At 31.8% G+C, this 27933-nt stretch overlaps 5 protein-coding genes and 3 long non-coding RNA genes across 10 annotated transcripts; 4 read left to right on the top strand and 4 right to left on the bottom strand.

The window, feature by feature from the left end:
- Nucleotides 1-46: 46 nt before the first annotated feature.
- LOC107363935 (uncharacterized) lies at nucleotides 47-2123 on the bottom strand. Its single transcript, XR_001569006.3, has 3 exons — nucleotides 1617-2123; nucleotides 737-833; nucleotides 47-436 (listed from the first exon to the last, which is right to left on the bottom strand). It is a non-coding gene; the product is annotated as an uncharacterized LOC107363935 (long non-coding RNA).
- Nucleotides 2124-3734: 1611 nt separating this feature from the next.
- On the top strand, nucleotides 3735-5685 carry LOC107363910 (lipase member J). The gene is made up of 4 exons (XM_015931187.3): nucleotides 3735-4327; nucleotides 4474-4563; nucleotides 4630-5217; nucleotides 5289-5685. Exons 1-4 carry the CDS (start codon nucleotides 3832-3834, stop codon nucleotides 5453-5455), a joined length of 1341 nt encoding a protein of 446 aa, XP_015786673.2. The 5' UTR covers nucleotides 3735-3831; the 3' UTR covers nucleotides 5456-5685.
- A 1216-nt stretch (nucleotides 5686-6901) lies between these two features.
- On the top strand, nucleotides 6902-8576 carry LOC107363902 (uncharacterized UDP-glucosyltransferase YjiC-like). Its single transcript, NM_001323133.1, is given in 2 exon segments — nucleotides 6902-7011; nucleotides 7226-8576. Coding segments are annotated over 2 exon segments (1461 nt in total).
- A 260-nt stretch (nucleotides 8577-8836) lies between these two features.
- LOC112539071 (uncharacterized) lies at nucleotides 8837-9568 on the bottom strand. Of its 2 annotated transcripts, XR_016199571.1 has the most exons (4): nucleotides 9433-9568; nucleotides 9259-9355; nucleotides 9093-9182; nucleotides 8837-8870 (listed from the first exon to the last, which is right to left on the bottom strand). It is a non-coding gene; the product is annotated as an uncharacterized LOC112539071 (long non-coding RNA). The 2 variants fall into 2 exon arrangements; XR_016199570.1 differs by lacking the exon at nucleotides 8837-8870 and having other exon boundaries at nucleotides 9047-9182.
- Nucleotides 9569-10090: 522 nt separating this feature from the next.
- On the top strand, nucleotides 10091-13050 carry Nt5c (5' nucleotidase C). The gene is made up of 9 exons (XM_015931169.3): nucleotides 10091-10332; nucleotides 10448-10800; nucleotides 10861-11036; nucleotides 11149-11223; nucleotides 11322-11594; nucleotides 11717-11877; nucleotides 11971-12072; nucleotides 12144-12369; nucleotides 12464-13050. The coding sequence occupies exons 2-9, from the start codon at nucleotides 10476-10478 to the stop codon at nucleotides 12854-12856; spliced, it is 1731 nt and encodes a 576-aa protein (XP_015786655.2). The 5' UTR covers nucleotides 10091-10332; nucleotides 10448-10475; the 3' UTR covers nucleotides 12857-13050.
- Nucleotides 13051-13216: 166 nt separating this feature from the next.
- On the bottom strand, nucleotides 13217-19302 carry LOC107363875 (ATP-binding cassette sub-family C member 2). Of its 2 annotated transcripts, XM_089268737.1 has the most exons (12): nucleotides 18986-19012; nucleotides 18688-18864; nucleotides 18491-18616; nucleotides 18286-18423; nucleotides 18073-18204; nucleotides 17930-18012; nucleotides 17356-17868; nucleotides 16831-17289; nucleotides 16475-16621; nucleotides 14833-16395; nucleotides 14259-14687; nucleotides 13217-14166 (listed from the first exon to the last, which is right to left on the bottom strand). In XM_089268737.1, the coding sequence occupies exons 7-12, from the start codon at nucleotides 17803-17805 to the stop codon at nucleotides 13387-13389; spliced, it is 3828 nt and encodes a 1275-aa protein (XP_089124863.1). In that variant the 5' UTR covers nucleotides 17806-17868; nucleotides 17930-18012; nucleotides 18073-18204; nucleotides 18286-18423; nucleotides 18491-18616; nucleotides 18688-18864; nucleotides 18986-19012; the 3' UTR covers nucleotides 13217-13386. The 2 variants fall into 2 exon arrangements, with proteins under 2 accessions (XP_089124863.1, XP_015786629.2); XM_015931143.3 differs by lacking the exon at nucleotides 17930-18012 and having other exon boundaries at nucleotides 18986-19302.
- Nucleotides 19303-21536: 2234 nt separating this feature from the next.
- On the bottom strand, nucleotides 21537-23493 carry LOC107363922 (tribbles homolog 2). Its single transcript, XM_015931208.2, has 2 exons — nucleotides 23156-23493; nucleotides 21537-22752 (listed from the first exon to the last, which is right to left on the bottom strand). The coding sequence occupies exons 1-2, from the start codon at nucleotides 23308-23310 to the stop codon at nucleotides 22059-22061; spliced, it is 849 nt and encodes a 282-aa protein (XP_015786694.2). The 5' UTR covers nucleotides 23311-23493; the 3' UTR covers nucleotides 21537-22058.
- Nucleotides 23494-23738: 245 nt separating this feature from the next.
- On the top strand, nucleotides 23739-25834 carry LOC149093439 (uncharacterized). Its single transcript, XR_016200223.1, has 2 exons — nucleotides 23739-24013; nucleotides 24080-25834. It is a non-coding gene; the product is annotated as an uncharacterized LOC149093439 (long non-coding RNA).
- Nucleotides 25835-27933: the final 2099 nt, after the last annotated feature.

Below are 27933 nucleotides of genomic sequence, written 5' to 3' on the forward strand. Positions count from 1 at the left end.
GACTTTTTTGAGGTTTGTTAGTTTTGAATAATGTTTACAAAATGGGTTTAGTTTGGTTCAATTTTTTTAGATTTTTTATTGTTGTTATTCAATTGTTTAAAATGATTTAAATTGTTGAAAATAAAATGATAACGATGATACAATTAGTTGGTTGGTTGAGATATAAATTGAAGGGTTAAACATGATGAGTTGCAATCGTTTGTAAATCAACTGAAATGAGTGGTAAGACATAAAGGGTTTTGGGTTTCCTTGCATTTTTCTGGTTCTTTCATTAATTGTATCATTGATATCAACATCAATGGTTTGGTAGATTGAATTAAAACATGGAAATTAAATATAAATAAAAGTCCAGGTTTGATAAATGTCATCCAATTACCATCATTGCCATCATTACCATCAGCAAACAGCCAAAAATCAGCATCATTTTGGGTTGTTTCTTTGTATTTATTCATAAGGAAAGCAAGAAAAAATAATTAAGATTAATGTTTAGTTAGTTTATATTCATACTGATTGGTAACCATAGCCAGTTGATGAAGACTAACTAAATTGGTTCATCTTGGGTTAATGTATCATATTATATGTTTGGCTTTGAACAGGTGAAGTAAAGGTTGACCGAAAGTCTCCTTAAAGGTTAATTTGTTGGTTAACTTGGTTCAGTTTGACATTAATTTCAACTTAATAGTCTCATCAACTGGTTAAATGGTTAGTAATGTTGATTAAATTGAAATAAACTCACCTTTCAGCAATACACTTGAATAGTCCAATCAAGCCTTTATAAAAGCAAATTGGGTTTGGATCATCTTTCAATTTGAACGCTTCCAGATTGTCTTTATCTAATTAAACCAATCAACCGATTAATCACTCATTTTAAATCATTAAAAATGGACAATAATTTAGCTCAAAAGTCCTATCAAATATTATACCAAACATTGAAACATTCAAATGATTTAAACCTTATTAACCTTTGTAAGAAACAATTAACAGTAAAATTAGTTTATCAATTCTGAAAGCTAAAAACCTAATATTAATGTGTTTCATGAAAACAAAACATTGATTAATGCGTCGTTTTGTTTCATTCAACATCTGACTATTAAATTGTTTTTAATCAACATTTTAGGATAAAATGTTATTCTGTCTCAATCATAATCAATAAGTAATCAATAAATAAACTAATCATGTCTTTTTCAATGACTTTCACCACTCAACCCGAGGAGGGTTTGAGCTGGTCAAAAAATTAGATGTAAAGGCTACCAAAAAAGCTTAAACAAAACTACTTGACCAAATTTATTATTTGGATGTTAATCTTGAAGATGTTCAACAAATTGTTGATTGAAAGTAAATTGAATTGTAAGATTAACTTGAGAAGAAATAACAATGTTATTAAAGCTGAAAGGTTACCAGACTAATCAAGTTAATATTATTTTAAGAAGATGAAACTCACAAATTACAATTACATTGAAGGTGTTGAAAAGTATTGGAAGCAAGGAAAGTAAATATTTTTCACAATTAGATTGAAAACTTGCCTGTTAATACTTGAAATTGAATTGAACTTATTTCAGCTTATTTTTCAGCTTACTTTATCTTGCTACAAAGGTTAAAGTATTGATTGTATTTACCTGAAAATTGAGACTCGGATGAATCGGGTGGAAGTGATCGTCTTCCGTAGCGACCATTGAGAAAAAATTGGGAACTTGGATTTGCCATTGCAATTGCAATCAGTGAAATTGTCGTTATAATGAGTAAATGAAGAAATAATTTGGTTGATGATTGAAATGACTGTAAGTTAATCATTTTGGTTGAATTGTTCAAAGGACACGGAAAGAAATGAACACCGATAACTCAATCCAAAGGTTAATATTACTTTGTATGACTTGATGGTTTGAATTGTTTTGGTCTTGACTAATCACAACCAGTTATACCTTTGTGAGTCAATCTATGGTTTAACCAAAATTGTTAATCCAATGGGTTGTTGGGTCAGTATCTTTGGTGGAAGAAGAAATTTAGAGTTAAGTGAAACCGGACTGAAAATTGGATGAAAGTGGGTGACAAAACAATCGATTAAAATGATAACTATCTTAAGATGAACTGGATAACTTATGATCAAACTTTTATCTCATGGTACTTACAGGAATGAGTTGTGAACAGGAACCAGGACTAAGGTGAAAAATAATACGTCTGCGTGTAAAGATGCGCTTCTTTTAAGGAATCGAACGTTTTTTAAGTTGTTTACAATTTATGAGTAAAGAGATGGCTTCTTGTTATATTGTCTTGGTCTTCAGTCGAGATGTAGGCCAAATAAATTCAATCTATTCACAGATTTATCAAATTTAACTTAACCCATAAGCTAGTCGTCTAGTTAATCACTGATACTCTTTGATCAGGATTATTGAGAGAAATTCATTTCTAAATATTGTTAGATGAAAATAATTAAGGTCATAAGTCTTAACTAGTGCAATTGTTGTAATTATCCCTCCGCTGTTAATTTTAACTTAATTTAAACCGGTAATTTTTTAGCTATTTGGTTGATCATGTCTTGCTTGAAAGATAAATCTGGTAAATGGTGTTGAAGACCAGTAAATTGTTTAACCCAGCAAACCAAACAGGAACCTTTGAATCAATTAGACTGTGTAATTACTTATTTGCGTGAATTTGGCTCATTTAAGTTAATTGTTACAAAGCAATTAAGATAGAGTATAGAGTTGAGTGATGAAAAGATACGAAAAGATGACACTTGTCAGTGATTTGTAAAATTAGTAAATACTACAATTTTAGTTTTCCATACTTAGACTATCGCTGTCGGATATTTTACTTGAAAAGGATCTTAAATAAAAATGTTAGATAGCGATCTTTTAACACAACCTTTCAATGGGACTCTCTGGGACAATCTAATAGTTGAGCAATAATTGAGCTAATTTTATTGATTTATTTAAAAGAATCGATTGGAAAAATCAATCACTTCTGGCATATAAAATGATCCATCTCTAAAAATCGGAATCCAGTCGATATGAGGAGCAAATCAGGACAGTTTGGGCTCCACGAGTTTCTGTGTTTACACTTTACAATGTAAAGTTTAGTGTACAAATACGAGTATACCAGAGGCATCTAGAGGCATAAATATTAGTTATATTGAAATGTTTACAAATGATTTATATTGCGATTTGAAAAACAAAATAATTTAGCATCAAAATCATCACTGTTCCAAAATTGAACTGAAAATGTGTTTAATTTTTGATTACTGATTATATGCTGATAAGATTCATCTTTAAAAAACCAGTAGTTAATGAAAACGATTGAAAAAGCCTAGTTTCTTGATAATAGTTACTCCTATTATTATGAAACTATTGGCTTGAAATATTGAGGATTATCAATGAGATATTTTTCAAAGGGTGAACCTGGTTAAAGCCATGAAACCAGATTATGGGAAAAGGTGGAAATAGCTTATTTTACTATTCGTCCGGCAGTTTGGGTCCATTTTCAGCTTTGTTTTGCAGAGAGACTTCACCTAATTCTCATTTCTAACCGAGTTCATTAGTTTTTTTTGTAATCTTGGTTCATTTGTAAAAATTGGACGAAGCTGGTTTGATTTGAGTTTAAATTGAATTGAATTTGAGTTATCATCAAACAATGTTAGATCAAATATTAGATTAAGTTAATCGATGGCACTCGATTTCACCTTACCAGGGCTGAAATGAATAAAAAAAGATGGAAATTGCCTCTTTGGTTATAAATTACATTATTGCAATTTATTAATTCATGAATACAACTAGATTTGAGTTACTGTATTTTGTTTGAACAACAATAAATTTTTACTGAGTGAAAATTTTCTCAATTATGAATCTTTTAAACTTTTATTTCTGTTATTTATTTTCCATTCAAATTCTCATCCTTACTGTATACAGTTTTACACCAGTGGGCAGTGAGGAAGTCACTGGTGATCCAGATGAGAAACGCGATATAGCTGATTTGATCACATCTCGAGGTTTCGATTATGAAGTCCACTATGTAACAACTCAAGATTCGTACATTCTTGGTGTGTACAGAATAATTAATCCTTTTGTTAGTGAAAATGAACGAGAAAAACTTCGTCCAGTTGTTATACAACACGGTTTTTTAAGCTCAGGTTCAACCTTTTTAATCAACTCACCGGATGGTTTCGCCTCTCCATGTGATCCAGCCGATCAACTATTGGCATCTACCAATGATTATAACGATACTCACACTAATAATTTAGGTTTCTTACTAGCTAATCGGTGTTATGATGTTTGGCTGGCTAACTCAAGAGGCAACCATTATTCAAGAAATCACACAACTCTTAACCCAGACAAAGGTGATTTGACCGTTTACTCATTTCTTTGTCTTGTTATAAGATTGAAAGATGTTTCAATCTCTTGTCTCTTTCTGTTGTTTTTACAAGTGTTTACAAGTCTTTTTATTTACTATTGTGATTGATTTTAATTTGTTTTATTCGGACAGATAAAGAATTCTGGAATTTTTCATTTGACGAGATGATTACGTATGACACACCTAATTTGATTGATTATGTTCTCAACGTGACGAAGTTTGGTGAGTAAAAACCTAAAGCCAAGAGGTTACTTTTGATTTTAACCTTATATTTTGGTCTATATTTAGAAAGTCTTGGTTGGATTGGACATTCTCAAGGAACTCTAGTCATGTTTGGACTTTTATCTGAAAAGCCGGCTTATTCACTGAAAGTAAAGCCATTCATTGCTCTGGCTCCAGTTACATATGTTGGCAATATATTGCTAGCTTTGCGATTTGCTGCTGCAATACCTGGAGCTTTGTGGACCCTTCGTAAAGCTGGAGGTGAATTAGGTGATTCAAGTACTATTATAAAGACAACAAGTCAATTTGTTTGCGGTCGTTGGCAACCCAAATCCTGTGATAATCTGGTTTATCCCTTGGAAGGCTATACACCTTCAATGATGAATCAAAGTCGAGTAAATGTGTTCAAATCACAGCAGAAACTCACAGGTACATCTGTTTGGAATTTAGTACATTTTGGACAAAATGTCAATTCTCGATCATTTGCCAAATTTGACTTTGGTACCATTGAAAATAAGATTCGTTATAATGGACCTTACCCACCAAAATATAAAATATCACAGATTAACTCAACTCAGGTTGCAATTCTGTATGGAAAAGCTGATAGACTCGGTGATCCAAAAGATCTCCAAAAATTGGTGAAGGAATTAAAAGGTAATTTATTTCTATCTGATTCTGCAATAATCAAGTTTAAAGTTAACTAATTGATTCCTTTCCTCTATCAGTTCCTTTATTTAAAGACTATGAAATTCCTAATCCAAAGTGGGATCACCTGGACTTTATTTACGCTGAAGACTTGTACAAGACAGTCCACACTGTGGTTTTAGATGTGCTTAGAGAGTCTCAAATTGAACTGGAGAAACAGCGATTGGGACAAATTGCCAAGATTTAATTTGGATAAATATTGACTCTCCAAACAATAATTTAATCAAGTTGTCCACAATATGAATTGAAAATTCAAGACTTCAGTATCTTGTATCATTTGATGATACAACTAGTCAGCTCTCTTCAATCGTTATACATATTACATGTGAATACATATGAATAAAATTATACTGTAAAACCTATTTGTTACAATGAGTTATAATTATCTTACCCTAATAAACTGGTTTGCCTAAATGATCATTTGATTAAGGGTTGTTCAATCTTTGAGGATTGTTATTGAATGTTATTACCGAAGAGCTCAGTTAATCTAGTTATCATAATTATCTGGATTTCTAATGATTTGGTGATATCTGATAATTTTAATGATATTCAACGAGTTATTGAACAATCAATTGCTTCTGTTATTTATCAAACCATAAACGATAGACTTTTTAAAGCAACTCATTATAATATTTCAGGAATAATCTATCAGTTAAAGGTTTAATCACCAGAATATTAACAAAATCCTTGATTCATCCTTCTTTTTCTCAGTAATCATAAACATTTCCCTCTTTATTGTGATTACTTTTCCCTAGTAAATCTGATATTAACCAGTATTGATTATGCTCATGCACTGATAGCTTTCAGTTGAAAATAAAAGCATATGACCAGAGCAAATATCACGCTTAATGATTCTCGATTGACAATGGTGCGATATTTTAGCTCAAGGCCTACAGATGAGTTTAGACTGGAAAATTTATTGTTAAAATTAAATTCCAGCTGATTGGTTTCATTAAGGTTCTTAAGGAGATTCATTTTCACGATTACATTTTAATTTCACCAAGCTGAGCTATTCTTGGCCCAATCTCAGTTCACCAAGTATAATTATTAATCCATGTTTACATTTACATCATTTAAAACTCGTTAAACTAAATTTGCACCTAAAAGTCACTTGCTATCAAAACAAGTAACGTAAACATAATGATTGTACCGACAATTTTGTGAGTAGGAAAGGAGGAGACAGAGAGAAAAGAGAGAGAGAAAAGGTAGAAAGACAAATGTAACTCAGATTTTCTACCTCAGAATGCAATCTCGTTATCCACCTTCAACTCATTCTTCTGAAACTACCTCAAGTTTTTCATTATTCATGTGATTTCAAGATAATTTTCAATCGTGAGATCCGGGACGCTTGTTTGTTGACAATATTGTTGACATTAAATAGATTGGTTAATGTCGCCAACAGTCGCTAGTAGACGGTGAATCTTATTTTTTTCAAGTGTACAACTAACCAGGATTATATTCAATGCTACAATTTACAGTTGATTTTGTTTAATAGTTGTTTTGGCTCATTTTTGCATTTCCAATACTTTAATTAATCGATTAATCCAAGTGAATATATCAAATCATTTAACTGGTTTCAGTTATTCATTTTTGTACAATGTCTTTTGATCATCATAACAGTACAACCGACAAAATGACCAAATTATCTTCAAATAAACTTGCTTGGTGTGTCAATGGGACTTATTTAACTATTCATAACCACAATCGTAAGCCATTAAGAATCCTCATGTCGTCTTTGGATGCGTAAGTGAATGTTTCAAAAATTTTTGTTTCCTAGGAAATGATTAATAAAATTGGTTATCTAAGCTGTAAAGTTAACAACCTTTTCCCTCAAAAGGCTGTTAATTCCTGGATAATTATGCACATGATACAAGTAAACATGTTGTTCGTTAAAGTTACTTTATCAATTGCGACTTCTCATAACAAATCTTTAACAATTTATTTTTAACTTCTTTAGGTACGGTCATTTCAATGCGATCCTTGGTCTTGGAGAGAAACTGGTGAGTCGTGGTCATCATGTCTACTATGCTAATCGATCCGGATATCGTTCGATGGTTGAAGCTTCTGGATTAAAGTTTATCCCCATTGAAAATTATGATCCAAATATGGGCAATTTCCAAGCGAACCAGGTTATTCTCAAGTATATCGACAATTACGCCAAGCAGATGGAAAAGAGTTCGCTCAACAGATTAACTGACTGGTCTCTGAATGATCTCGTTAACAATCTAGAATATTTTAGTGAAATGAAAAGAATGGAAAAAGTGTTGGAGATTATAATTGACAAAATGAAACCAGATTTAGTAATAGGTGATTTTACCTTTGCACTGCCATTATTTATTAAAAGCACAATTCCATGTATACCATTGCTTTCCACAAATCCATTACCTTTGTATGGTGAAAGAGGACCTCCAATTGCATCGGGTTACTCAGTGAAAGGGCCTAAAGATGTATGGTCAAAGTATCGTAAAGCTGAAAAGCTATCCATGATTGGTCTGCAACTCTACTTACGACCATGGTGGTGGAGGAAATGTCTATCTCCTCCTGAATCAAGTAAACTTCGATCTTTTGCCAAATATTTTGGCATCTATGTTTATCCATCTTGTCTTGATTATGACTCTGATCTGGGCCATCCGCCATCAAATTGGGTTAGAATGGACATGTGTATAAGACAGAGTCAGAGAGAGTTTCAGTTACCAGATTGTTTAAACCAAATGCCTGGTAAATTAATATATCTCTCGATGGGATCTTTAGGATCGGTTAACTTGAAATTGATGAGACGCTTGGTTACCACCTTATCATCTTGTCCTCATCGCTTTATTGTATCCAAAGGAGCACGAGGAGATCAGTTAGAGTTAACTGATAATATGTGGGGAGATAATTTTGTTAATCAACTCGCTATTTTACCTAAAGTTGATCTTGTAATAACAAATGGTGGGAGTAATACAATTATAGAAAGTCTCTCAGCTGGTAAACCGATGATTGTCTTACCTCTTTTTTATGATCAGCTTGATAATGCTCAACGAATTGATGAGAAAGGTTTAGGCCGTCGGCTGGATCCATTCAATTACAAGGAAGGTGAACTTTTGGAAACAATCGAAGACTTATTGGAAAATAGGTCGATCCGAGATAAAGTTGAACAAGTTGCTCGTGAAATGAGAAAATCTGTTGAACAAAATAAAGTTTGTGAGTTAATTGAATCTTTGGCATTCCATGTGAAATTTGGTGGCCCTGTTGATGCTGAATTAAAACAAATCCTTCCACACTTCAATAAAGTTTGTAATAAAAGTAACTACAAACTTGATCAGTAAATTACAAAAATCAGTACAAAAGTCATTTGTTTGGTTGCTACTTATTTACTAGATCTATTTTTTATACTTGTATCAAATACATGATTTGAACTTTTATAAACAATTTCACAACCGAACTGAACAATTTATTCTGGCAAATTTTGTTGAACTCATCTTTTTACCCTTGATGAAATTGAGTGATCTTTACAATCCAAAGATGTAAAGGCCGAAACTTTGTCTTCCGAGTTCGATTTCGCCACTTTATCCATTTTTGCAGGAAATTTGAGTTCTTACCGGCGCTCATTATTCTGAAAACTTGGTCGAAAAGCACTGAATAAGTAATTGACTCAATATCACGAGTAGATAAACTAATGCGAGTAATTAGAAACAATGCGCTTGGACTAGATCTGGTGAATCATTAAGATGTTTCAGGCAGATTCACTCATTGAGTTTTTCATCGTTCTACCTTTGGCAAATTTTTTCATCAGTCATTTTGAATAAACGCGCATACGAATAAACTGACAACGCCAAACTAACCAGATATTATAATAAGAGAGATGACCAAAGAAAAAAACTAGCACTATCTTTATCAACCATCCCGAACCAGTCGACTTCCGCGAGATCTTCCTTAAATACAGTTATGAAAATTTTTCATCAAACTAATTTTGCCGATGCCAATTTAATGACCGAAAGATGTACTTACTCTTGGGCTTGCAATTTGCTGTTGCTGTACGGCAAATCGCTTTGATTGTTGGATAAAGCTTCCTTTTCAGCGTTTGTAATAGATTAAGCAGCTTCAACTAATTTTTTATTGACAAAAAAGGATAGATGAACATTAACGAAAACACTTTTTTAAATTTATCTAATTTATTTATACCTCTCTTGATTCCGACGAATGATCTGAAAAACTTGTAAATAAGAGACACAATAAAGCTCATTAAAAATGGTGACAAAAAAGATTCATTTTATTTAAAATTAAGCAATTTTACGGGAATTAAAACGTTTGCGGTAGGTTGCGCTCAAAATATTTGAAATTTTCAAATTGAAAATATCTGTCAGCGCCATCTAGAGAGGTAAATATTAATGATATTGGAATGGCTACAAATTATTTTCATTTAAATTTCAAAGACGCAATAATTTAACTGAAATTTCATCAAAATCACGATTGTTTTCAAAATTGAACTGAAAATTTGTTTAATCTTTAACTGAGTGATTATATATTGGAAGGATACATCTGCAAGAAGAGCCAAAAGTTAATAGCAAAGAGTGAAAAAGCCAAGTTTTACGATAACTCAATTAAATTTACTTATGTATTAAGTACCTATTTGTATTGACCTTGTGACCAGTCAATGAGATTGAATTATCCACTTGAATAATTTAATTTAGAAATCAGTGTGAAAATCATGATTATCATGATCTTCTCATCGAGGGTCATTTAGCGGTGGAAAGAGCAGCATAGCAACCTTCATTGTTTGTGCAACTTCCACTCTGTTCTGTTTGTCTATGTATCAGTATCACAGACAAGTCTCTTTATTTTTTTTGTGTTGCTGTGTTTATTTTTAGGATCTTAATTGACCCTTAATTGGGATAAATAGTGTTTTCTTTTTATTTAAAAGCTAAATTGTTACTCTTTATGCGTACTATTGCTTAACATATTTCACAAAGATTGACAATTAGATTTAATTGTATGGAAAGAAATCAAAACAACAAAATATCAACAAAAGGAAGGAGACTTTCTTGTATACAATTTGAATCATATGCTATGAAGCCTTGAAAGGTTGGTTTTTCAAAGTTTATTTTGACTGTTTATTTTTATTCAACTTTTAATAACCATCATGCTAATCATATTATATTTAATTTTTGTTGATGCTTTCAATTGATACCAATTATAGCTGATTTGGCTCACCATTGAATACAAAAATGTCTTCAATTAAATATCTGGGTAAACTGCGGTTTACCATTCATTTGGGAAATCTCTTGTCTCATCGGAGGATCTCACCATCATCTGCATCTGCATCTTCATCATCATTGTCTTTTTCTTCGTACTCACAATCTCCATCCATGACATCCTCGACCTCTTCATCTTTCTCAACTTCTCCAGCTTACCATAGTCAACGATCAGTCTCGACAATCAATATCCCGATGAATGATTTAAAATTTGATGAGGAAATAACCCAACTATCCAGTATAGCAGTTTCTCCGGATCTAACAAATAGATACATCAGCTATAAGCACCATTTCAAAAGTAAGTCTCAGCTATTTATCTCAGCTCTTATCATTATCTAATATTTTTATATTTTGTCAGATAAAATCAGAGAGAGCCATATTGACCCCAATGGTGTTTTTGCAAATAACGAATTGGATCTGTCCGAGATTAAAGTTTATGGGTTCGATTATGATTATACTTTAGCTGTTTACAAGGAATCATTACATTATTTGATCTACAATCTTGGCCGTGATGTGCTTATTAACAAGTACAAAGTGAGTTTCGGGATGTTAAGTCTTGTGATAATTATATTAATCGTGAATATCGGATAAAACTTGGATTAACGCAAATTTTCTTGTTTTTATTACATTATTTTGCATCATTCAGTACCCAAAAGGAATCAAATCGTTTAATTATATTCCTGATTTTGCTATCAGAGGCCTTCATTATGACATCGAGCATGTAAATAATATTTTCTTTTATGACTAATATAGTATTGCATATGAGTTTATGTGAATCTGTCTTACTAATGTACTTATTTTCACTGCTTCCATTTACAGGGACTTTTGACGAAGATCGATTCATTTCATCAGATCCAATTAGGTTGTGTTTATAGAGGTTTCAGTCCTTTGTCAGATGAAGAAGTGACGAAAATTTACGGTGGCTGTTATATATCTCAATCCTTGATAAAACCTGAAGATGATCATCCAAAAATGAAACAATTAAATGACCTTTTCTCTGTGCCAGAAATATGCTTACTTGCCAATGTTACTGAATACTTTATTCGTAGCAATATTCCTTATTGTCCAGAGATACTTTTTTATGATGTTCAAGTAAGTCTACTCATTAATGATTTTCATTTGTCTAGTAAATGAAAATTAAAGCTTACTTTACTCTTTCGTGCAAAATTGCAACAAATATCACTTTAATACTTTTGATGATACCAATTTTTCAGGCTGCTGTTCAAAGCATTCACCCTGTGATGCATCAGATGCTTGATCGTGATAGAATTGGTGATTATTTGGAAAAAAGACCAGAGCTTACTGAATTTCTTCATCGTCTTCGAGTTGCCAAAAAGAAAATGTTTTTAATTACTAATAGTCCTTTTGACTTTGTGTAAGTTGTGATAAAGAAATACTTATCTTTGTTTACGTGCGCTAACAAAACTGATTTATAAAACGACTATGGATTTTGCATGATTTTTTACAGAGATTGTGGAATGAGGTACATGATTGGCCATAACTGGGCAGATCTGTTTGATATCATAATCGTGCGAGCTCGAAAACCTAAATTCTTCAATCAATCTCATAGGTAATATGATTTACTTTTAAAAATGTTTTTGAGGTTTATATTCTTAAATATGTTTTTATTTCCCTTATCAGACCATTTAGAAGTTATCAACCTGACACAGATTCACATACTTGGGAAGAAGTTACTCGTTTCGAGAAAGGAAAAGTTTACATGGAAGGAACTGTGAAAAAATTATTAGAATTGACTGGATGGCATGGTAATAATATACTTTATTTCGGGGATCAAATTTATGCCGATCTTGCTGATTTAACTCTATTTCATGGATGGAGGACTGGTGCTGTGATCGGTGAGCTTGAGGTAAATTCATTAATTTTGCAGTCATCTTATTATTAAATTGTATGTACATAAGTAAATAAGTTAGTAATTTGGTCTTTTCTTTCATCTTTCAAAGAACGAGATAAATATTCTCAACTCTGAAGAGTTTGCAGAGGCAATTAGTGAATTGCAAGGGATACAACAATTGATTGATGAACGTCAACGTGACTCTTGTATTTTAAAATCGCCTCTTCATGCTGAAGATCTTTTACAATACCTGTTTCGTGATCGAGAGATTCTTCGCCTGAAATCAAAGAGCTTGTTCAATCCTCAATTTGGCAGTATCTTCCGGACCCATCATAATCCATCGTATTTTTCAAGACGACTTTTCCGATATAGTGATATTTACATGTCGCATATCACTAACCTTCTCAACTATTCAGTCAATCATATCTTCTGTCCTCGACGAGGATCTTTACCTCATGAGAAGATGTATTCAGTCATCAAAGTTCGAGAGATTCAATATTAAAGTAAAATCACTTTCATGCCGAAAACAAAAATGGGAACTTATAAATTTCGTTTAGGTAATTGAAATTGCATCTCAATCAGTTATGAGATTAATGCGAGGGAATCAGATCTTTTTTGTTCATAATTTATCTGTATTAGTAACTAGCAGTTATGCAATTTTGATTTTGATTAAATTATATTTATTCATTAAGCTGATCACTATGTTATCATTGTTTATTATTTATTATTGATATCTGAAATCAACTAACATTTTTCCTTTGCGTCCATCCACAGAAAATCAGGTGAAAAATTAATAAGCTTTTTCTTCAATTAATGAGAAAGAGCAAATAGGACAAATAATAAATGCGTGAAAAGATTTGAATCATGCTACAATCAATATTTATTACAATAATTTAAGGATACTTTTGCTTATGGCGAATACTGTATAAGCAATTTAAAATGTAACAGTATGTTGAACAAAAATGAAAAAACAATCATTAAATCTAAACATTTAACTTTTGAACAGTAAAAATATGAAATGGATATTTATGGCTAAACAAGTTTAGCTTCCTTTGCCATAGAATAGAAGATTGAATTTTTATTAGCCAACAGATTGATCGGTGAATCGTATTCGACGATCTTTCCTTTGTCCATAACTATAATTTTATCATAATCCATGATTGTGTTCAAACGATGAGCAATTGTTACTATAGTACAGTCTGCAAATTCACGACGGATAGTCTCTTGAATAAGTTCATCTGTTTCAACGTCAACTGCAGCTGTTGCTTCATCAAGAACTAGAACTTGTGTTTTCCTTAGCAATGCTCTGGTCAAGCAAACTAATTGACGTTGTCCAACACTCAAGTTTTCACCACCTTCAGCAATTGAATAATCAAGTCCTGACTCTAGAGATGCTACATACTCTTTAAGATTTGCTAGTTCCAAGGCTTTCCATATTTCTGAGTCTGAATATTTGTGAAATGGATCAAAGTTTTTTCTGAAAGTCGCTGAAAATAAGACAGGATCTTGAGGAATGATTGTTAATCTTTGTCTTAAATCGTGCAGACCAAATTTGCAGATATCTTCACCGTCAATAGCTATTGTACCTTGAGCTGGTTCAACAAGTCGGAATAAAGCCAATGTTAATGATGATTTACCGGCACCAGTTCGACCAACTATTCCAACCTTCTCATTTGGTTTAATTGTACAAAATATGTTTTTTAATACCAAATCGAGACCTTCACGATAACGTGTGCTATAATTTTTAAAGACTATCTCTCCTTTTTCAGGCCAAGTATTCCGAGGTTGGTTATTATAGTCAATCCACATAGCCTGTTGAGGGAAATTAAAATGTATAGCTTTATTAATCTAAATTCATCTTTCTTAGGATGTAAGGATGATGAAAATTTTAGAAAAATCATTACCTCAGACTCTATTTTGGTATATTCTAGACATCTCTCGATCGAAACAATATTATTTTCCACATTTGAAACTGATCTGATCAACATACTGAGCACTTGAGTTATTTGAAGAGCATAGCTCAAAGCTAATCCAGTTGCACCAGCAGTTGATGATCCTCTAGTTGCAACAGCAGTAAATGCAGCAACGGTTACAATTAAATTACCAAACAATTCAAGCCTAATGGACAGCCATCGATTGGCTCCAATGTTGAGAAAGAATGAAGAATGATTTATATCGACTTTACGATAACATTCTTGAATAAAATGATCTGTAGCTCCATAAGCTCGAATAGATGTTGATCCAGTAATTGTTTCCGAAAAATGTGAGTAAATTGGAGATCTGGTTATTGATTCAATTCGTCGTAATTGTCTAGATGAAGCTATGTAAAATTTCTGAAAATCAGGGAGAAATCAAAAATTAATATACATGGACATGTTTCGCTAAACATTGTGTTAAAAGTACAAGACGTGACAAGTTACTTATCATTTCTCAATTTTCATTTCAACAGTTTCTTAAAAAAGCAGTTAAATTACTCACCTGAATTAAAATGTAAAATACACCAATAATAATAATTCCAAAGATAAGGTAGGGAGTTTCTGTGCATATACCAAGGACCGCAACCAAACCACGAAAAGCTAAAACAAAGAGAGCTCTAAAATTGAGAGAAATTGTTGTGTCAGCGTTATCAATGTCCTTCGTGAATCGATTAAGGATTCTTCCCATTGGAGTTGTATCAAAGAAACTCATTGGTGCTCGAATCATTTTATTCAACATCTGGTTATGAATCCAAGTTGCGCCATTCAAAAAAGCCATGGCGATAATTGTAGCATTGATGAAGATCATAATTGAGCTTCCTATACCTAAAACAGCGTAAACACTGAGGCGATAAAGACGGAGTGAAGTATCATTAAGTTTAGTAGGATCTTCAGCATCTTCTGACCATTCAGTTAACCATAAAGTAGATCCAAAATTTAAACCATTTGCGATAACATAAAAGAGAATCGTCACAATGAAAGCCATGACACCAACTGCTTGGAAAAATTCAAAGTAAACACTGTACTTCACCGAACCAGTTTCAGCCTTTTCAGTTGCAACGATATTGTAATTCTTTAAGTCTTCTCCCCTTTTTTTATCCAAAGACAAACCTCGAGAAGAAACTGATCTGACGGATCTGATGGACATTCTGCTTTCTTGCCTACTGAGAGCATTGATTGAGTCAGCACGATTAGATCTTCTCGCTTCCAGCTCTGGTTTAACACTAGCTTTCATCGCTTCTATCATGATTGGATTTTCATCTTGCAAATCTTCATCAGTTTCAGATTCAGATAAATATTGAATGATAAAATCAGCAAATTCTCCCTTTTTAGCCATCAGTTCATTGTAAGTTCCACTTTCTTGGATTTTACCGTCTTTCATTACAATTATCTGATCAACTTGTGGTAAAAAGGTTATCCTGTGTGTTACTAACAGACGAGTTTTGTGTTTCAACAAACCCTTAGGACCAATTACTTTGTCAAACAGATGAGAAGCGACATGAGCATCGACTGCTGACAATGGATCATCCAAAAGGTACACATCAGAATTTGAATAAACTGCTCGAGCAATGCTTATTCTTTGCTTTTGACCTCCACTCAAGTTGATTCCTCGTTCACCGATCTCGGTTTTATCTCCACCAGGAAGTATTTTCATATCAGGAGTAAGAGCACAAGCCTCAATCACATTGTTATACTTTTCTTGGCGAAAGGTTTCACCAAACACAATATTTTCACGAACTGTAGCATTCTGTAACCACGCAGTTTGAGGTACATAAGCAATTCGTCCATGGACATTAATGGATCCTTGTTTTTTATGCAAATCACCAAGAAGTGCAGCTAATAAAGATGATTTACCACTTCCAACGGTACCAACAATAGCAATTAGTTTATTTTGAGGTACTTCAATATTGATATCTGTAAGGACTTCTTCTTCGTCTTGTGACCAACTGAAAGTTGCATTTTTCACTTGAATCGGAGTTGCCGTATTGGGTTCGTGGGCAACTGCATTTGGGTCCAACTCATCTCCTTGCAGATATTTATCAATCCTTTTCATGGAAATTATACACTTTATAAATGTAAAGAAAAATGGGTTAGACACGATCTTTAATTATATTGAGTTATATTAATTTATAAATTTTTCTTACGTTAGCACCATATGTAACAACCATAGGCAATTGAATCAATGGACTTCTTAAAATATTAATCAGTGACAGGGAAACAAAAGCTTTGTTTGCATCCAGTACATTTGATGAATCAATCAAGACGAAAGTTGCGAAACAAACCAATGAAACCTGAAAATAAAATTACAAAATTCACTATTTAAATGCAATAAATCATACGGATGAGAGATTTACCCTGCTAAATCTATTCAAGTTTTTGATTGAAAGGATAATTGCAAAGTGAAACCATTCGACTGTTCTAACATATTTTTATTTAATTGTCCTCTTCTATTTCAGTTCAGTGTTAGCATTATGAAAGTCTAAAAAATAGTTATACTTACACAGAAGGGTGCAAAATTAGCAATGAAGTGTGTGATTGCAGTCCAAATTGCTTGTCTTTTAAGATACTGAATCTCATTTTGTCTGATGGACATTATCATGTCTTCAAATGCACCTTCCCATGCATAAAGCTTCAATACTTTCATTCCGTTCAATACTTCTGACATCATTTTAGATCGTTTATCCTTTTCTGCCATTACTTTGATTTGATAATTTTTAATAGCAGCTCTAATACAAGCATTAAGTGGAATCAAGGCAGTCATGAAAATTAATCCAGCAATAGATGCAACACCTAATTGGAACCAGAGTAAAGTCACAGAAAGACAAATCTGAACTGGAGCAGACCATAAAACGTTTATTGTATTCACATAATCGATGATTCTTTGAGTATCAACGGCCATAATGTTAACTATCTCTCCGCTTGTATAATCACGACGACCAAGACCAGACAATCTTAAGCTCTGTTGGATTGAAATAAAATTCAGCTTAATGATAGTAAGATTGTATTAAACTAAAAAGTATATTACCTTATGATAAATTGCTGATATAAGGGCTGATCTCATCCTCATTGAAGTTGTTTGAATCCAAAATTCATGTTGTGAATCAAACAAAGATTGTAAAAGAGCAGCAACAAACATTCCAAGTGCTAAAATAACACCTTTCCATGGTGGATCATTTGAACGAATAAAAGTAAGCAGCAAATCTAGTAATTGTGGACTTGCGAAGGCTAATAAGCTTGAGAATAGCTTCAGTATGAAGCAAGCTAATAACCATGGCCAAAAAGATTTCAATAGAGTTCTGAATAAATTACTTCTGGCTTTGCTCACTGGTTTCTTTGCATTCATTAGCTTTAAACGTTGTTGCGATTCAGTCAATAACTCAGAAAAGTTATCATGAATAAGTTTTGTTCGACTTTCTTCCGGTAGATCCCACAAATCGGCTTGAATCAATGCTTTCTTAAATCCTAAGTACGCCATTGAATCATACCAATGGAAAAAGAGTTGTGAAATGAATGAAGATGAGACGAAATTGCCTGATGCCTAAAGATCAAAATTCAAAAGAAAAATTAAAAGAAAATTTTTGATGATAATTTCAAATTACCTAAAGTTCACAAGTTTCATGTCAAAAATAATAGTGATTAGCAAAATCTTGCTGCATATATTGACTGTTTTCGAGGTGAAGTTCTGTTCATCAAATAATAAAGAAGTTAATGTTTTTGCATATTAAAAGGTTAAAAAACTTACATTAGCTTTCCTCTTATCATTTTGATTGGCAGAATCTGCTACACAATACAATAAACAAATTAGTATAATTGATGTTAACTGTATTGATTTTAAAACCAAGTCAGTCTGTTCAAAAGTCCATTCACGATAGCCCTAAGGTAACACGTAAAATAATAAAATTAGATTCACAATAATTCAATGAAAAAAAGGAGAATCAAGAAGCAGAATACTTACAGGATTTTGGATGGAATCAATTAATGCCCAATAATTGACTGACGATTGAATAGCCATGAAAAACCAATATATAAACAGCAATCCAGAAGTCAAGACACCTTTTTGTTTATAAAGTAATAGTAATATAGTAGCGATAGCCTAAATGACAGAAATAGGAATTCATTTTAATACAAATCTCCGAAAAATTTTAGTAAAATTTACTTACGAATGAACATAACCTAATAACCGGTGCAGTATATTCATAAGAATAGATGATTACATTTTGGCTATATTTCATGAAAACGTGTATAACTTCGTAAGCTGTCGCTACACAAAGCACCAAACAAAGAAACTGTTGACAAAACAAAATTCAAATTAATTAAACTATAATAATTAATAACATTTATAAACAAAAACACTTACCAATTTGAGGTAAAGTCTCCATGTCCAAATTAAACTAGGCTTAGGGCTTTTAACGGTTAGATAAACAGCTAAAGGTGCAAATATCCATAAGAAGCCAGAAGAGGCCCAAAGTAAGGCAGTTTCACTAAGACATGGTGTAATGATTGGATTTGATGAATTCCATGATAGTTGTTCATCCTAAAATAAAAAATAAAACATCAAAAAATGATGTAAACACAGAATGAAAAACACAACAATAGAAGAGTTGAATGTAAACAAAGACAGTCGATGACTAAGAAGTCAACTGTTGTTTACCTACCCAAAATGGATGTCCACAAAAATCATTCAATGCCATTAAAAATATAATCCTAATTAATTAAAGAGTTGTTAAGAAGAAGAAAAGAAATGATCAAATCCTTATTTTATCTTCACCCATTTAATAATTATCAACTAATCAACAAGTTTTCTGGTTTTCCTCCTTAAGTACTATTTGAATCTTCACTTCACTTTACTGAACCAATGAGTAAATATGTATCGGATGTCCTACTAGATATAATCATTTTTTAACAAGTTTAATTACTATTGTACATTTTAGCTGCAAAATTAGTTCAAGAACATATTATTCAGAGACAATTTATGCGTCATTAAGCTAATCTTAATCTATAAACAGAACTTTTACAGTTCTAATAATAATTTTATCCAAAATAATGATAAGTTTATAGTTTTGCTGCATTTTTGATTGAAAATGAAATTAGCTTCAACGTCACTCAAGTTATCAGTTTATCTGGACAATAAATCAGGCCTAGTCCAGTGATGCATGGGTTCAATAGATTTCAATTGAGCTGGCATTTAAAAAAATTAGTTATCCCAATAAAATAAATTAATAAACTTCATCCTTGCTCTTTCAGCTTTATTGAGATCGCATTGATAAAAACATTAATTATAATTTGCTTTTTGTATTGCACTATAAAGATGGTCGATAAGGATATTGCCACTCGTTTTGATACCTGAGTCTTGAGATACAACGGTAACCAAAACATCATGTGCAGTAGTTAGTTTATCGCACTCAATATAATACAAAGGGCTATTCAATTGTTATATGTGTAAGATAACAATTAAGGTCGAATAGATTAAACATTAACTAAATTGCCCAGCATAACAAAGCAAGTGGATTTGATAGTTATCTTTCATTTGTGGTCTTTTCAATTAGTTTAAGGCAATTTTCAATACTCATTGTAATCGCCATTTGAATGTGTCTCGATTCCTCAGTTACTTTTTTGCTACCCTGAAGTATCTGTCACGGTAAAGCTCGTAAAATGAAAAAAAACAATGAAAATTCATATAATTCTTTAATAGGTGGAAAATGGTTAATATTGGTGAAAAATGGTGAAATGTCAGAAAAAAAAGTTATTAAAATTTCTATTTACTATTGATATTATAGTTGAGTTCAAAGTTTTTTGACTGCTAAAGTTTAATTTCCGCTGAGATTGTGAGTTTGTTGATGTAGCTCAAAATCAAAATCATCCTTCAGTCAATTAGATAATCGGAAACTTGCTAAGCTTTTGAAAGCTTCATCTGCACATAAAATATTTCAACAAATTAAATTGTTAACAATTTTTCGACATCAAATTTATATTCCTTGAGGTTCTAATGTCAAATTTCAGGTCCAAGCCAATAACACTGAAAAAATGACTAAATTATTCCGGTTGCTAAGTGCTTAGATAGTGAAATAAGCTAAACCTTTGACCAAGACCAGAAATGGCCAGAAAGGGCCAAAAATGGCCAAAATATCGATTTTCAAATGTCTTATTATTGATACAAAAAATTATAAAATAACTGTTTTACTTTATACACTCAGCCACATTTAAAGTTTTAAGCCGCTAATTTATGCACATCTGATGATATTAATTATGCTGATTCAATTTCTCACTATAAAAATCAATATTAACCGAGATAATTCATAGCTTAGTTCATTGAGCTATTTTTGATTGAAACTTTTAAATATGGCTGAGTGTATAAAGTAAAACAGTTATTTTATAATTTTTTGCAATAAGACATTTGAAAATTGATATTTTGGCCATTTAGTAGTTTCTTTGGTTTTTGGCCATTTCTGGCCATTTCTGGTCGATTTTGGTCTTTTAGTGAGTCCCCAACATTTTCAAACAGTCACTGTGTGGGAATAGTCTTGCTATTTACGCAGAATTTCACCGGAAAATAGCTTTTTATAATTTTTTAATCAAAGTTTTGTCCTAATTAATGATCAAATTAACCAAACTTTGATAACTTATGTTGACTTATCGCCAAAAACTTTATTGACTTGTGATTTTCCTTATAATTAGACATCTCTTGCAAATCTGTCTGGTAAGTACAAGGTCTGTATAATTAGGACAATGGGACATTTTGAGAATAACAATTTTATTCATGATTTCGATAGGTGCATGGCAGTAAAAGCTGATCATAATTATCATTTATAGCTGAATTTAAAATGGCAATATTATGGTCTAATCATTGCCTCTAACTCCGTGGTCCAACTTTTGATGTCACTCGATTGATGGAGATGAAAATAAAGTCAAGATCTCTTCGTTATCTTTGTGATTCCTATAAGCCAAGCTTTGATTTACCTATTCTATAATCATAAGTTGAGTTGCAGCAAAATTGTTATCCTAACGACCAAGCCGATGTAAAATTTGCATATGTTTATCATCAAATAATTAAGTTGGTAATATAATGATAAAATAATTAGTGGGGAAAATTACTTTGTTTTTCATCAGCAATACAACCACAAGATAATGATAATGAAAATGTACAGATGTACAACGGCACATAGTGACACATATGGGAATGTAATTGTTGGAACAAATTGTGACTCGTTTCGTTTTCAATTCATAAATTTTATTGATAAATTTCAATTCACTTGCAGATTAATTTCATTTATAGTTCAACATGTGCCAGAAAAGATAAATGGACTTTAAGATCGGATTTGAAAAAATTATTTGTTGCTAAATGGCTCAGTTTTCAACTGAATCGTTTAAACTTGCTAATAAGTTGAACTTATTCACATTTATCAATTTAGAGATTCATTGTAATTATAATCATTATATTGTTGTTTTTGTCTGGGAAAACATTATTGTCATGATTTTATCTTTTATGCTGCAACGAAAAGAAATCAGTTGTTGAACATTACTTCAAAGTCCAGAAATAGGTCTTCAGCAGCACACACTAGTGAGTAGATTTTAAACTGAAGAAAAGTTTGTTTTGAGAATCAAGCATATGTATAAAATCAAGCTTATTAAGTTGATTAATGATCAGTTGTATTTTTTTACGGGTCACCATTGATACTGAATAAGTTGAATCAGTATTCAGTGATTAAGTTTTCTATGGTTGTATCAACGTTAGGACAAGAGGCCAGAAGTAAGTGTCCAATGGAAGATTGCATCACTTTCACGCTGGAATGTGTTCATTTGTGGAACAATTTGGTCGTTTGAGATCGAGGTAGTATAAACTTTGCGACTGTTAGCTCGGTTTGGTGGTAAATATCTTTGTTGTAACGAATAAGGTGGATGAGAGCGTGAATTCGACTCTGACGAGTTGACTGCTGTACGATGTGATGATGATGTTGCGTGTGTATTATGTGACCTTGCTGCTGAAGAAGAATCTGTTTCAAGAAGTCGGCTTTCAGGAAGAAGGTCATAAGGCTCTAAGTAAACATCTTTCTCGGTGAACCATCTGTCTTGCATAGCGGCGCGAGCAGTCAGTCGCTCTTTAGGTTGCCTATTAAGTAAATTTCGTATCAAAAATTCAGCGGTTGGAGAAATTGAATCTGGTATTTCCAATTGTCCTTTTCGTATTTTAGTGAATAAAACATTGATATCAGGATCATGGAAAGGATAATGGCCAGTTAACATTGTATACAAAATGACACCAAGACACCAACAATCAACACGGCGTCCTGAATAGTGAGTAGTTGATTTATGCAATATTTCAGGACTGGCATAGAGGGGACAGGCATTTTTGTCATCAATTAGATCATTCCGTGGATTTGCAAGTACAATGGCTTCACCCCAAGATGCCAAAGTCAATTGAGTTCTACATAAAAAGATAAATAAAAAATAAATACAGTTATTAAAATGAGTCAAAATTAAACAAAATATCAATGTCGGGAAACTTGTTCTAATGACGTAACATAAACAAGCTACAAGTGTGAAGGAAAGTTTTAAACTTGATACACTGATGATTCTTTGAAACTTGAGAAATCCGTTTCAATCAATTAGGAAGTGAAAAATAAGTCAAAATTCGTAATGGTTTGCTTGAATAAACTTGTATACTGAATATACAAGTATCTGTTAAATTTTTGGTTACTCTCAATACAAGCAATCTAATGACAATTTTAATTTTCTGTCAAATCTCCTTGAATAAAAACAATGGATGTATTGAAGGGATACTCTGAACCAAAACAAAACAAGTGAAACAATCTAACCAGTTAACTTACCTTTCAGGATCTTTGAAGACAAATTTGCGTAGTTTTACATCCCTGAGTACGATTCCTTTTGAATGAAAATCGGCAACAATGGCACAAATTTGATAGAAAAGCGGACGAGCTTCATTTTCGGTTAACTTTCCTTTATCTCGAACATATGTAAGCATATCTGTGTTGATGGTGAAATTTTATCTGGTAAAATGTGTTATATATTTATAAATAAACGAGAGCAGAGAAGCAATTCATGCAAATGGAAACTTTGCAAGGAAAACTGATGAAAACATAAAAATATAAACAATTTCAAAGTTGATTATCTCCTATTAAAGTGACTTTTCCGACTGAAAACTTGAGTTTCAAATGAAAAGGGAATAAATGTGAAGAGCGAAATAAAGAGAGTGAGTTACCTTTGTTAGAGTGAGTGAAGAAAGAGGTTGCTCTGGTTGGAGAAGGCGGTTGTCTTGCGAGAGGGAAAAAAAGGGAACAGAAAAGGGGACGTCAAAAGGAAAAAGCCTTGACAAAAGGCAAGTAACCCAATTTCATCCCCACCTGCTGGTATCTCCTACTTTTTTGGTGTACGCCTACAGCGTGTGTAGCTTTTGGAGTTAAAAACTGTTAGTAACTCGCTTAGCCCAATTTTATTTAACTGACAAACAGTTAAAGTTTTCCTAATGAACAATTTTTACTCTTATTTTAAAATAATTTATCCTTTTAGGAACCATAAACACTCATCTATACAATTCCAGTCAATTTACTTCACTGATCTAACTCATCATTCCGTTTTTGTTCGTTAACAGTGAACCAGATTTGCCTTTTCCGTTTAAACCTCCATTTCCTTCTTTTGTTTTACATCTGTTTTCCCATTCAATCAGGGTTTGTATTTTCATTGTTTTCATAATCTAATTGTTATTCCACAGTTTTTTTTGTTTCTTTTTATAGTGACAATAGTTTGGTGTCCTTTGGTTTACCAATAACCAGATAATCTGCAGTTTAATTTGAATAAATGCTACACCAAATCCTCATTTCCTCCCTTCAAGTGGAGTTGCATGTGTTCATTAAGTTTCATCCGTAATTTTGAGCAATTTTGTTCAATGGTCATGCTTCGGAAACATGTCAAGATTAATCATGGATGGTGAAATAAGCTGATTTACTTTCTTTTAACGGTTTAATCCTGTTAAATTTAATGGTAATAATGTTCAGGTGAATAAGAATCAACATCAATTTATTTGGATGCTTTTGGTGTATTTATGAAGATAAAGTACATGAAGTGTATGAAGGCTTGTTATTGTATTATTTAGCTTATTATTATATCTTTAACTGTTTTGGTGAAGATAAGAAAAGATTTAGGGAATATAAAGGAAAAATTGATGACAAAAGTTATTGGATTGAATTGGATTGCAAGCTCTTTATCTTCATCATCGTCATCGATATCATCACATAATCATAATCAGGAAAAGCAACAGAATCAGAAGCAGTTTCATGAGTTACGAAATGACAAAAAGTAATGAAACGAAACCATAACTAGTCAGAATCGTAAAAAAAGAGTCAGATTATTTGTCTCGTCATTTTATTCCATTTTTCCTCTTATGTAACTTCCATTGATTCGAATGTACAATGATATAAAGTGAATTTTACCCTGTTTCATGAAGAAAAGCAAATGCTCATGAGAATCCAGACATGTATGAATTAGATAATAAATAAACATTTCTATTAGCCGATAATAAATGGTGATCAATTCTCATGAGATTGAAACAGCAAAGGGTAAATGTGATCGTCCTGAATGGACCCTGGCATTCACAGAAAAGTTCACGAGTAAAGAATGAGAAAAAGATGATAAAAAAAGGAGGGAAAAGAGAGGTGCAGTTACATGAATGTTTGAGTTCAGTGACTCGTCTTACTGACTTACTAGGTTAAACAGAGCTCCAGAGTCATCAGAGCTTTCTTAGGTTTGAAGACTTTAAAAGTGTAACCTTGATCATAAATCATGACAAATCTGGTTAAGATGATAATGATTCTGTTGGAACTGGCAAAAGTAGACAAGTTTAACCCAAAAAGGTTCCCCTAAAATATACATGACTATTGTGTTGTTGATATAAAAGCATTAAGGTTTAATGTTTTCTTTGTTTTCCCTTGTATTTAACATGCTATTAACATCTTGAAGCTGCTATTCACATGATAATTTACAGTAAGTCTAGATATTCTGGTGTTGAACATTGGGCTTAAATTGTCTTACAAAACTGATTAACCCAAGTTTGAAATGTCAAACAAACAATGTGACAGTTGTTGATCCTATTGTTATTTTAATTCAGTGTGTTTTAGGACTGTTAACACTGACATTCAATAGCCGCAATTAAGTTCATGTGTATTAAATTACTGAATAATAGAGTCAATAACAAGATTTGATGGTCAAAACTGTAGTCTATTGTGTTTCCAATCATTGGTGAAGTGCTATTTGATCAATCAACAATCTTGGCTTGATTAATATAGTCCATATTTGAGATTTCAATTCAGGTTCACAGTTCATATTATTAATAGTTCATATAATACATTGTTAACAACAGATTGAAGTTGTCACATGTAAACGGATATTCAAGTGAATTTTTGTTCAACAAACCATAAACCAGTTTCATGATTTAGGTGTTGTTAGTGATTGTGATTTTGTTTGGATCTGTGAGAGTCAACAGGCTTCCGGAAGCATGAAATACAAATTGAATTGAAACAAACATCAATTAAATAAAAACAATTGATAGATGAAAATGTGAAAAGACAAAAACGTTTTATCATTGGTTTATCACATTCAGGTCTAGGTTAACATTGAGGTAAATTATTTGAAATATCATGTAATGAATACAATTAAAATGTAAATATATAAGAGATTTCATGGTAATAAAAACCATTGGAAAATTGTCCTCTCAAGTGGAAATTTACTCAAAAAATGTGTTTTGATTTTCATTTTGACTTTAAATAAAGTACTTTGATTGCACATAAAATTTACAGTTGATATAAATGACCTCAGTAATTAAAGATTAACAAATGTAAATGATTTAAATTGGATAAGATCAAGAACAAATCAGTGTATCAGCCAAAGCAGTTACTGAAGGTAACCCAACTTGCCTCATCCATCCAACCTTGGGTACAAAAAGGTGCAACGACAAATGGCTAATCAAACTCAACCATAAATTTTACACAATTAGATACACAATTGAATATATAGAAATATAATAAGGAGACTTTTCATTCAAGTCAACAATCAATGAAGAGGACTAAAAGTAAAGAATTAAAGTATAATGTAAAAATTAAGAGCAAACAAATGAATCCAAAAAACGCAAAAATAACTCAACTCATTAATATTTTATTTATTTCTGAATTTACTTTCAATCATCAATTTACAATCTTTCGATCAAATAACTAATGTAAGTTTACGAAAAGTAAATAGTTAATGATTGATTACATTACTAGAAACGCGATTTGCAATGAAAAGTTCCACTTATTGAACCAAAAGCGGATCTTAATTAAAAAGATTCTTTCAATATATTCCAAGTGCTTTTTGACTTTTCCTTTTACATTCAAATCAAAAGTTTCATTTTGAGTATATTAGTTGCTTCAAATTTAGCCATGAATAATTTGTTTCAATTTACGATCTAATTTTACTGTCTTTAATAGATTTTTTCCTCGTTTCTTGTAATCAAACCAATTAATAACCAATTGATTCCTATAATCTTGATTTAACTTCTATATCAATGCAACTAATTAATATCCTTATTATAATAAAGCTAGTTAGACGATCTCAAGTTTGAGTACAAATGATTATATCACATTTTAACGTATATTGTGCGTACTTTAAATAGTAACTGTAAAACTAATGGTTAATAATCATAACTCATGAGATTTGCAAGAGCATCTGAATTGCTCAACCATTGATTACATCAACACATTGCTAAATCATCAACAATCATTCAATCAGATGTTCGCAATGTTAATAAATCTAACAATAAAATGAAATTTTACATTGAATTTAATTAGGCAAAATCTTGATAAACAATTGCAAGTTTACGTTAATCGTCAAGGAGAGTTGATGAAGACAAATACAAGCAAATATTATTTAACTAACTGTTGGTGATAAGAACAGAATAATAATTTCTATTGTTTATTGAATTTGTTTTATTAACTGTTAATTCATATGTAGAAGACTCACAAATACATTTTTAAGTGCTATTGAAGTGCAGTTTGAAATGAAAATCTTAAATAAACAATTAAAATAACCAATGTTAATGATGCATTACCAAACAATTAGAGATTAAATTCAAAGCTTGAAAAGCTATCAATAAAATGAAGTGTTAATTGTTGATATTTAAGTTTTTTGTTGAGCAACATAGGTTTAATCAATGACATTACCTGTTGCAATCAGAGAAAAGGTCAAGTTTTCTTTAACTGTCTCAATGGTAAGCTTTTTATGCATTGTTCTGAAAGTTACATCAATTGTAATCACATTGATAATTGTTAACATGGGGTTATTATGATGAACTGTTGCAATCATAAGATTTACTGAATAATCATTTTGGCAAAATCATTATTATCATTGATTATTTGTTACGCTGAACAGTTCTTGTCTTTATTTCCTAATAAAAGTCATTATCGTTTTTTGAATGTTAATAACAATTTGTCAAGACTATGCACTTTAATACAATTCAAATATCAAATTGATTAATAATGCTGGTTGACATGTTGTAACCCAACATGCAACGTCGTTGATTAATTTTAAGATGAACATTTTATATTTTATATTTCATTAC

Source organism: Tetranychus urticae, chromosome 3 (genome assembly GCF_039701765.1).
Source record: "Tetranychus urticae isolate SD_2017Ah chromosome 3, NJAU_TeUrti_SD_1.0, whole genome shotgun sequence".
Classification (NCBI taxonomy): Eukaryota; Metazoa; Arthropoda; class Arachnida; order Trombidiformes; family Tetranychidae; genus Tetranychus; species Tetranychus urticae.

What these genes read in the sequence shown, in the direction of transcription:
- LOC107363910 (XM_015931187.3), top strand. Translation starts at nt 3,832, where the DNA reads ATGAATCTTTTAAACTTTTATTTCTGTTATTTATTTTCCATTCAAATT. An exon ending in TCTCAACGTGACGAAGTTTG is followed by an intron (nt 4,564 to 4,629) that starts GTGAGTAAAAAC and finishes GTCTATATTTAG; the next exon opens with AAAGTCTTGGTTGGATTGGA. An exon ending in ATTGGTGAAGGAATTAAAAG is followed by an intron (nt 5,218 to 5,288) that starts GTAATTTATTTC and finishes TTCCTCTATCAG; the next exon opens with TTCCTTTATTTAAAGACTAT.
- LOC107363875 (XM_015931143.3), bottom strand. Translation starts at nt 19,021, where the DNA reads ATGGCATTGAATGATTTTTGTGGACATCCATTTTGG. An exon ending in TTTGTGGACATCCATTTTGG is followed by an intron (nt 18,865 to 18,985) that starts GTAGGTAAACAA and finishes TTTTTATTTTAG; the next exon opens with GATGAACAACTATCATGGAA. An exon ending in TTGATTCCATCCAAAATCCT is followed by an intron (nt 18,205 to 18,285) that starts GTAAGTATTCTG and finishes GTGTTACCTTAG; the next exon opens with GGCTATCGTGAATGGACTTT.
- Nt5c (XM_015931169.3), top strand. Translation starts at nt 10,476, where the DNA reads ATGTCTTCAATTAAATATCTGGGTAAACTGCGGTTTACCATTCATTTG. An exon ending in TTCATTATGACATCGAGCAT is followed by an intron (nt 11,224 to 11,321) that starts GTAAATAATATT and finishes TTCCATTTACAG; the next exon opens with GGACTTTTGACGAAGATCGA. An exon ending in TACTTTTTTATGATGTTCAA is followed by an intron (nt 11,595 to 11,716) that starts GTAAGTCTACTC and finishes CCAATTTTTCAG; the next exon opens with GCTGCTGTTCAAAGCATTCA.
- LOC107363922 (XM_015931208.2), bottom strand. Translation starts at nt 23,310, where the DNA reads ATGCTTACATATGTTCGAGATAAAGGAAAGTTAACCGAAAATGAAGCT. An exon ending in GTCTTCAAAGATCCTGAAAG is followed by an intron (nt 22,753 to 23,155) that starts GTAAGTTAACTG and finishes CTTTTTATGTAG; the next exon opens with AACTCAATTGACTTTGGCAT.